Raw genomic sequence first — 9,823 nt, forward strand, 5'->3', positions numbered from 1 at the left:
GCCCTCTCGCAGCACAACGGAGTGCTTGTCCAGCCTCCGGTGTTGGGTCAACGCCTGGTGGTGTGGCTGGTGGGAGGGTGAGTCTGGAGAGGATGGATCCCGCAGTGGTTGATACCATCCGGTGTGCGCATGCTCCCTCCACTGTCGCGGTTTACGCGGGCAGGTGGCGTGCGTTCCAAGAATGGTGTAAGGGGGGGGGGCTGGGACCCAGTCTCCTGCCCCCTGGATGCTGTTCTGGGTTATCTCCAGTCTCTCCTTGATAGTCTGTCGGCTTCGACAGTGAGGGTATATGCAGCAGCTATATCCTCCTATCATGAGGGATTTGAGGGGGATGTCTTGTTCAGCCACCCTCTTGTGAAGCGTTTCCTGCTTGGCGCTCGACGCGTTAAGCCGGTGCAACGCTCCTTGGCTCCGACTTGGGATCTTCAATTGGTCCTCGGTCGGTTGTCCTTGGCCCCGTTTGAGCCGCTCGAGCAGGCGCCGTTGGGACGGCTGTCTTTCAAGACCGCGTTCCTACTGGCTGTCACTTCCGCTAAACGCGTGGGTGAGCTCTGTGCTCTCTCGGTACGTCCAGAGTGCCTGTCTTTTCGGACCGATTGCGGTGCCACTCTGCGACCTAATCCTGCTTTCGTGCCTAAGAATATCCGGAGTTCCTTCCGCTCCCGGGATATTGTGGTTCAGGCTTTTCGTCCTCCTCCTCACACTAGTGAGTTAGATGCGGGCCTTCACCTGTCATGTCCAGTCCGTGCTTTGGGGTTTTACCTCAGCCGTACTCAGGACTTCAGGGTTACCGACCAGCTTTTTGTCTGTTACGGTGGGGCTCGTGCTGGTAAGGCACTGTCGAAGCAGCGCCTGTCCCATTGGTTGTGCGAGGGTATTGCCCTCTGCTACACGTTGGCTGGGCAGGATCCCCCTGGGGGCGTCAGGGCGCACTCCACTCGTGGGGTGGCTGCCTCTGCCGCTCTCCTGGGTGGGGCCTCGGTGGAGGACATCTGTGCTGCAGCTTCATGGTCCTCACCGGGCCCCTTTGTAAGGTTTTACCTCATGGACATGACCGGGGGTTCTGTCTCCCAGGCGGTTCTGGGGTCTGTGGCCTTTCCTGCTTCCCGTCCTTTGGTCGGGTAGCAGGAGTGTATGGGTATGGGCCGCAGTGTGTTGAGTCACACGTGGTTCCGCCTGTACGGTGTGTTCAAGGGGTTCTGGCTCCCTCTTGTTCGCATTCAGGTGGAGTTGACTGCGCCCCCCCTTCGTTAGGAAGGATGGGGTGACAGGGCTCCCCGCACCCCTTGATGTGGGCTTACGGGTCCTCAGGGGGTACATCTGTCGGGTCTCGCGCCCGCTCTTCCCCATTATCTCGTAAGGCTCAGAGCGGGACGCGATGCTATACGAAATATAACGATAGGTTATGTAGATAACCTAGTTATATTAGTATTGGCTAAGCGTCCCGCTCTGCGCGCCCTGAGTTCCCTCTTGAGGGGTCTTTTCCTGGGACGGGTTTTTGGCGAGGAAGGGTGTTTCATGACCAGAGTCATGGTTATATGGGTGGTACCACCATAAGGGGCGGGGCCCCATACAGGTGGGGTGCATGTGTTTTTTGTTCGTGGGAGATACATTAGGTATCACAGGAGATAGAGTATCTCGTAAGGCTCAGAGCGGGACGCTTAGCCAATACTAATATAACTAGGTTATCTACATAACCTATCGATATATATATCTCTGTATGTCATGCATGTCTTAAATGTCATGATTAGATTAGTTTAGATGATTAGATTAGATTCTTATATCTGTATGTTGTGTATGTCATTGATTGATTGATTGAAAAGTTTATTAACAGATTGCAGAATGGGTACAGTACAGTACAGCTCAATACATACAATTGTTAAGGGGATGCAGACCAGAGAAAGACTTTCGTCATAAATGTCATGAATTGAAAATGGGGGACCCTGATGTAAACAAGACGAAACTCTTTCTCTGGTCTGCATCCCCTTAACAATTGTGTGTATTGAGCCGTACTGTATTGTACCCATTCTGCAATCTGTTAATTAAAATGTTCAATCAATCAGTATATATTTGTTATTTATTTTTGCTTAACAAGCATAATTTAATGTTGCCCAGTTGTGGCCTGTTGAGGGGCAATACATATCAAAAGTTCCAAAACATCTATTCTGTTTGTATTTGTATGATCCACTATATAAACATAGTAATTATAATATCTACATACATGGCATTTGATTGGAGGCTAGTCTCACTTTGTCCCACAGCAACATTAAAATAGTTTAGATTTGTGTATGTTGTTTATGTAAAAAAAAATCTTGAAAGTAACGCAATTGTTACTTTCTGAAGTAACTAGTTACTTTTATAATTTGTAACTGAGTAAGTAATTTAGTTACTTTTTGGAAGAAGTAACTAGTAACTGTAACTAGTTACTTTTTTAAAGTAACTTGCCCAACACTGGTGATACGCAGCAGGTCTCCTGATTCACAGGTTAAGCAGTAGTGTTTTCACTCACAGCTAACCTTGGTGAATATTGATGATATTGTTGTCGGTGAAGCAGTGATCTCGCTTTACTCCCAGCATACGATGTCTGATTCCTAATTCGTTTTTTTCACGCAAGCAGTAGCGCTTTTGCTCAAAACTAATTTAAGTTAATATTGATAACAACCTTTGTTTTAGAAGGCAGTGCCTTTGCTTTCAAGTTGAGCTACATGCCTTGTCAGTGAGTGGCTCGTGTTTGAGGTGGAACTCAGGTGGCTCTGGTGTCACTCTGTGCTCCTCTCTGGTGCCACTCTGTGCTCCTCTCCAAGGTGCTCTCACACCTCAAGCAGCCTTACAGCTGGCGCAGTTTAACCCCCCAGTAGGAGAGGGGGTGACAAATTGATGCTGCTATGTGAATGCTACTGTGAGCTTATGGCGGTCAGACCAGCTCTCTGTCTGTTATGGTGGCCCTAGGAAGCTCTGTCAAAACAGCACCTGTCTCACTGGATCGTGGATGGAATTCCTCACGCATATAGGGCAAAGAACTGCCGTCAGGTGTAAGGTGCCGACAATCCTGAGAGGGGTGCCCCATGTGCCGCGGCCTCGTGGGTATAACCTGGGCATATTCTCCAGGTTCTACTAAGTGAACGTTGCCACCCCCCATCCATTGGGTGCGGTCCTGGTGCAGAGTTCCTCTGCTTCTACTCTGTGAGAAAACACGTACTCAAGATTCCTCGTGACTCTGCTGTTATGAGTCATCCAGTGCTTTTTTTTATTATCCCCTTTTTTCTCCTATTTTTAAATTTTTTTCCCATCCCAATTTTCGTGATTCCAATTCTACCCTCCCATGTCTTGAACGTTGCTAGACTATGCCTCCCACTGGTCGGCTGTAGTGAGGATAGAAGCCTTGCATCACGTGTCCCCTCCGGTACACGAGGAGGCAGCCTGTCGCATCTTTTCACCAGACAGCTCGAACTCTCAGTGGCGAGGAGTAACGCGTGGGAGGCTCACGCTGCCCCCGCTACTTCCTGTTTCCGCCGTACCGGCGTCACCCAACCGACCTGTAGGAGTCGCTGTCCACAACGTCCAATCCCCACCCACCGGCTTTCCCACCCTCTAACACTGCCAATTGTGTTAGTATGACGGCCGGCCAAGCCGGTAGCAACGCAGAGAGCTGGGCTCGATACCAGCATCTCCTGCGTTAGTGGCGACACTGGCGAGCGCCTTGCCCACTGCGCCACTCAGCCGCCCTGAGTCATCCAGTGCTTTAAGGAAGGATGAAGAATGGTAGTTACGTATGTAACTGAGGTTCTATGAATCCTGGATGACCACCAGAACGCTCGGTCACTCGTTCCCTTTTGAAAATCATTTACGTCTATTTAATTGCATGGCGCTAATGTAATGTGTATAAGCTGCAATGCACAAAAATTCAAAGCGTTCAATTGACCTGTCTCAAACCCTGCCCCTTTTCTTGATCCTCCAATCACAACTGTCGCTTACCTCGGACAAACCAAGTTTGTCCGAGGTAAGCGACAGTTGTGATTGGAGGATCAAGAAAAGAGGGCAGGGTTTGAGACAGGTCCATTAGATTCTACGCTATTAAACTCTCAACAGGCCTTTACCTCTCCTCTGCTGTGGGGTGACGTGTATTAAACTCTCAACAGGCCTTTACCTCTCCTCTGCTGTGGGGTGACGTGTATTAAACTCTCAACAGGCCTTTACCTCTCCTCTGCTGTGGGGTGACGTGTATTGAACTCTCAACAGGCCTTTACCTCTCCTCTGCTGTGGGGTGACGTGTATTAAACTCTCAACAGGCCTTTACCTCTCCTCTGCTGTGGGGTGACGTGTATTAAACTCTCAACAGGCCTTTACCTCTCCTCTGCTGTGGGGTGACGTGTATTAAACTCTCAACAGGCCTTTACCTCTCCTCTGCTGTGGGGTGACGTGTATTAAACTCTCAACAGGCCTTTACCTCTCCTCTGCTGTGGGGTGACGTGTATTAAACTCTCAACAGGCCTTTACCTCTCCTCTGCTGTGGGGTGACGTGTATTAAACTCTCAACAGGCCGTTACCTCTCCTCTGCTGTGGGGTGACGTGTATTAAACTCTCAACAGGCCTTTACCTCTCCTCTGCTGTGGGGTGACGTGTATTAAACTCTCAACGGGCCTTTACCTCTCCTCTGCTGTGGGGTGACGTGTATTAAACTCTCAACAGGCCTTTACCTCTCCTCTGCTGTGGGGTGACGTGTATTAAACTCTCAACAGGCCTTTACCTCTCCTCTGCTGTGGGGTGACGTGTATTAAACTCTCAACAGGCCTTTACCTCTCCTCTGCTGTGGGGTGACGTGTATTAAACTCTCAACGGGCCTTTACCTCTCCTCTGCTGTGGGGTGACGTGTATTAAACTCTCCACAGGCCTTTACCTCTCCTCTGCTGTGGGGTGATGTGTATTAAACTCTCGACAGGCCTTTACCTCTCCTCTGCTGTGGGGTGACGTGTATTAAACTCTCAACAGGCCTTCACCTCTCCTCTGCTGTGGGGTGACGTGTATTAAACTCTCAACAGGCCTTTACCTCTCCTCTGCTGTGGGGTGACGTGTATTAAACTCTCAACAGGCCTTTACCTCTCCTCTGCTGTGGGGTGACGTGTATTAAACTCTCAACAGGCCTTTACCTCTCCTCTGCTGTGGGGTGACGTGTATTAAACTCTCAACAGGCCTGTACCTCTCCTCTGCTGTGGGGTGACGTGTATTAAACTCTCAACAGGCCTTTACCTCTCCTCTGCTGTGGGGTGACGTGTATTAAACTCTCAACAGGCCTTTACCTCTCCTCTGCTGTGGGGTGACGTGTATTAAACTCTCAACAGGCCTTTACCTCTCCTCTGCTGTGGGGTGACGTGTATTAAACTCTCAACAGGCCTTTACCTCTCCTCTGCTGTGGGGTGACGTGTATTAAACTCTCAACAGGCCTTCACCTCTCCTCTGCTGTGGGGTGACGTGTATTAAACTCTCAACAGGCCTTTACCTCTCCTCTGCTGTGGGGTGACGTGTATTAAACTCTCAACAGGCCTTTACCTCTCCTCTGCTGTGGGGTGACGTGTATTAAACTCTCAACAGGCCTTTACCTCTCCTCTGCTGTGGGGTGACGTGTATTAAACTCTCAACAGGCCTTTACCTCTCCTCTGCTGTGGGGTGACGTGTATTAAACTCTCAACAGGCCTGTACCTCTCCTCTGCTGTGGGGTGACGTGTATTAAACTCTCAACAGGCCTTTACCTCTCCTCTGCTGTGGGGTGACGTGTATTAAACTCTCAACAGGCCTTTACCTCTCCTCTGCTGTGGGGTGACGTGTATTAAACTCTCAACAGGCCTTTACCTCTCCTCTGCTGTGGGGTGACGTGTGTTAAACTCTCAACAGGCCTTTACCTCTCCTCTGCTGTGGGGTGACGTGTGACAGACTGAACAGTTGCAAGAAATCCTTCTTGTCCTCTATTTCAGGGGAGTTGTCCATCTGCTCGGCGGTGAAGGGGGTGGTGAGGGGCGGGGGCACAGGGGGCGACGCAGCCTTCCTCTTGCCCCGTACAGCCGGCGGGGAGAGGCTGCGTTCTCTCAGCATCCTCCTCCTCTTCCTCCTCTTCTTCTCCAGCACTTCGTCGCGATGGGCCAACGTGGTCAGACCGCACACGCGCAGGAAGTCCACTTTCTATGGAGGGGACGAAAAATCATATAATTCAGATGTGTGTGTGTGTGTGTGTGTGTGTGTGTGTGTGCACATGTGTGGCGGGCAGGTCATTACAATGCAAGAAATGGAAGAACCAACTCATGAACCCTTAATGTGTGTGTGTGTGTGTGTGTGTGTGTGTGTGTGTGTGTGTGTGTGTGTGTGTGTGTGTGTGTGTGTGTGTGTGTGTGTGTGTGCGTGCGTGCGTGCGTGCGTGCGTGCGTGCGTGCGTGCGTGCGTGCGTGCGTGCGTGCGTGCGTGCGTGCGTGCGTGCGTGCGTGCGTGCGTGTGTGTGTGTGTGCGTGCGTGCGTGCGTGTGTGTGTGTGGCGGACCATTCTGTCTCTCACTCTGTGTTAAAATCTTTTGCGATAGATGAGTGCATTGTTATCTTTACTTTGAAAGCGAGATTACAGGTCTTACCATCTAAACTGAATCTCTCCATCTGGTTTCCAGGCAGTCATGCTCCTCACTGTATTCATCATGGCAATGGCCAAATAACTGAAACCATGTCCCACATCTTTAATGGTTGCCATCTATACAGGGGCCTCTACATAAGTAGGCATGACAGAATAGTAGATTTGATAGCAAAAGACATCTCTTCTATTTTTAGGTTCTCCATCACGCTGTTTAAGCATTCTACTGTGAAGCCAAGCATGTTTAACCTGTGCAATGATGATTCTGTGTTCTCTAATATTACAGCTAACACCCCTGATGTCTTTGTTTAGATTACAGCTTAGCCTTTCTAAGTGTTGAAATACCAACAGCTACAGCAGAGCAGACCATCTCACAGCTACAGATGTAAACTTCTAGTTTTTATCTTTGGCAGCCTAGGGCAGCGGTTCCCAAACTTTTTTGGCCGTGCACCCCCTGTCACCTCCCGACCTAGCTGACGCACCCCCCAATGGGTTTCTGTTAGAAAAAATTGTTGCTGGTCTCCGTGCACAGATTTTTGTTTTATCTCTTCCCACGGCGACTATGGATAGGGAATTTCTTTATTTAATTAAAATGTTCACGACAACATGGATGCATGTACTCTGCCAGCATGTTTAATATCCATAATACTAAAGGTTTGACTAAGATTTGTATGAAATTTTATTGTAAAAAAGAAAAAGAAAAAAAATTATTTACCACCATTAGGGGCCGCGTCCACCTAGCGCATATTTCTCCGTGAAACATGCTGGCAGTGCGCCGGCAGCGCTGGCTTGCAGCGCATCTTGTAGATGACAGAAAGAAATCTACAGCCATGCCGCGGTTTTGCACATATTATAGCATATTTGAATAACTTTATTGTATATTAATTATATAGTTATTGCCTGACACCACAGTTCGCCCTTTGCTTTTTATTAGCTTTTTAGTAGTGTATTCGTGTAGTTATTATTATTAGTTTTGTCGCGAATCTCAATGGTCTGTGGGAGACAGCCAGACAGGCAGGCAGCTCCGGTGTCAGGTTACAAACAGAGTGGTAGATGAATGGCTGTGATTGGTTGTCTGAAAATGAGCCCAGCGCATCGCTCTGAAAGTTGAGAAAGTTTCAACTTTCGGCCGCACAAAAAAGCTGAGAAAAGAAGCCGACGGCAGCGCACTTCCTAGAGGCGGCCGCATGCGCTCCCTCCCCATTGGAATACATTGAAAACAGATGCGTGGGGTCAGAAATATGCGCCAAGTGGACGCGGGCCCTTAGCCTTTTCATGTCACGCACCACCTAGAGGGCGCTCGCGCACCCCACAGTTTGGGAACCACTGGCCTAGGGCATGTGCACAAGTTGGTTGTGAGGGGCCTACAAATAGCTCAGTATCAGCTATTATAGGAAGCTGCTCAATTTGGAGGAGGCGTTGTTTCCTTTACCCATGATTCGTGTCCGATGTGTCTGACAAGTAGTTCAGCCATACTGTATGTAACAGCCGTCCATGCACTTTGTAACTGGCTGTTCTTTCATACTTTCTAACTGCACTGTCAGTGTTTATGTCCTTTGTATGAGGCTTCCTTGTACTTCTGTTCATGTGGACATAAATAAACATTTCAAACTCATGGTGTCTCGCGTACCTCAGAGGACGTGTCCAGTTTTAGCGGCGGCTGCTCTGTCACCCTCCTGAGATGAGCCTTCACTTCCTCCTCGTCACTCTCGTCGTACGAGTCCTCCAGGTCATAATAATAACCTGTGGCAAAGCAGAGGAAGACAGAAAATGACCTTCTAATAAAAAAAGAGAGAGAAATAACAGGCCATCGGGCTAATCTTAGCCTTTCACATCACAAGGGTTAGTCATTAGACCGGTCCCTACAGTCACTCCCTCTTCTTCTCCTCTCGCTCTCTCTCTTTAATCAGTCTGCTCTCTCAGCTCCGCACCTCTCCACTCTGCCCCCGTCAAACTCTTTCCTCTTCTCCTCCTGAGCCGCTCAGACCGAGAACCGTATAAGACCTTCTTACGTTTTTCAGGAGTAATGCTTTCAAAGAGCGTTGAATACTTTCCTCGGTTAGGATTTTGGACCTTTGAGTGATGTGGAACATTTACATTCCAAATGATGGCCATTTTGCTCTTATGTCATGCTCAGGTTGGGATTCCTTTCCACGTAGTGTGAATATGGATTGACTGTAGAGCATTTTACTGTTTGTAAACAGTGATAACCATCATTTTGGGAGGCGCAGGCTATTTGGCTTCGGGGGTCTTCAGGGACAGTCTCTCGTCCAACGACCTGTCTCCATGCAATCACTTTCATCCAGAATGTCCCTGGAATCTCTCCCCAAAAGGACACATGCACAGTTTTGTTAGTCTCTACACTGTACTAAAAGTAAGATAGCTGTATAAACTCCAAAAAAAATTGTAAATGGAGCATTTATATAACAGGTTTTATCCAAAGCACTTTACAATTCTGTTCCTCACATTCACCCATTCACTCACACATTCACACACCAATGGCGGAGGCAACCATGCAAGGTGCCAACCTACACACCGGGAGCAATTAGGGGTTAAGTGTCTTGCTCAAGGACACATCGACACGCTGCCCGGGAGGTGTGGGAATCGAACCCGGGAACCTTCCGACTACCAGATGACCGCTCTACCTCCTGAGCCACTGTCGCCCCATGATATGATATGACCATAGATATGGTTCTTCTTCTGAAGATCTCCCTTTAACTCCCCCCACTCCCCTTCCAGTCACTCACCTCCCTGCCTGGCCTCCCTCCTCCTCTTCTCCTCCAGGTCCAGCTTGCTGAGGAGCCGGCGGTGCTGCTGGAGGACCTCGTCATACACCTGCATGGTGTCGGGCGCCGGGCCCTGTCGCTCCCTGGAGGGAGAGGTCGCCAGGCGCTGGCCCACCAGCTCAGCGATGCTAGTGGGGGTAGGGACAGGCACCAAGGACCTCTGGTGGAGGTTGTTGAGGTGGTGTTGGTGATGGTGGTGGTGGAGGCTGTGGGTGGGTTTCTCCTGTTCGGCCCTGTTCCAGAGGGCGGGCTCCTGCATGCCGCCTCCCCGCATGTACGGGTACCTCTCTGGGCCTTCTCCCCTCCTCCGGCCTTCCACCTCCTCCAGCCTTTCACCCCAGTTCATGGATCGGTCAGTTCTTGTCAGGCCCGGGGGAGGTCGGCTCGGGGGTGTGGGGGAGTTGAACTTGCGACGGGAGTCCGTGGGCGTG

At 49.8% G+C, this 9,823-nt stretch overlaps 1 protein-coding gene across 1 annotated transcript in view; it reads right to left on the minus strand.

Moving 5' to 3' along the window:
• The window catches only part of LOC311245403 (genetic suppressor element 1-like), a 76,165-nt gene that overhangs the window by 22,675 nt on the left and 43,667 nt on the right, over window positions 1–9,823 (minus strand). The window contains 3 exon segments of the mRNA XM_084335246.1: window positions 5,898–6,174; window positions 8,237–8,349; window positions 9,354–9,823. The exon segment at window positions 9,354–9,823 is cut by the window's right edge and continues 141 nt beyond it. Coding sequence (XP_084191372.1) covers window positions 5,898–6,174; window positions 8,237–8,349; window positions 9,354–9,823 — 860 coding nt within the window.

This window comes from Notolepis coatsorum (genome assembly GCF_963971535.1).
Source record: "Notolepis coatsorum genome assembly, chromosome: 18".
Taxonomy (NCBI): domain Eukaryota; kingdom Metazoa; phylum Chordata; class Actinopteri; order Aulopiformes; family Paralepididae; genus Notolepis; species Notolepis coatsorum.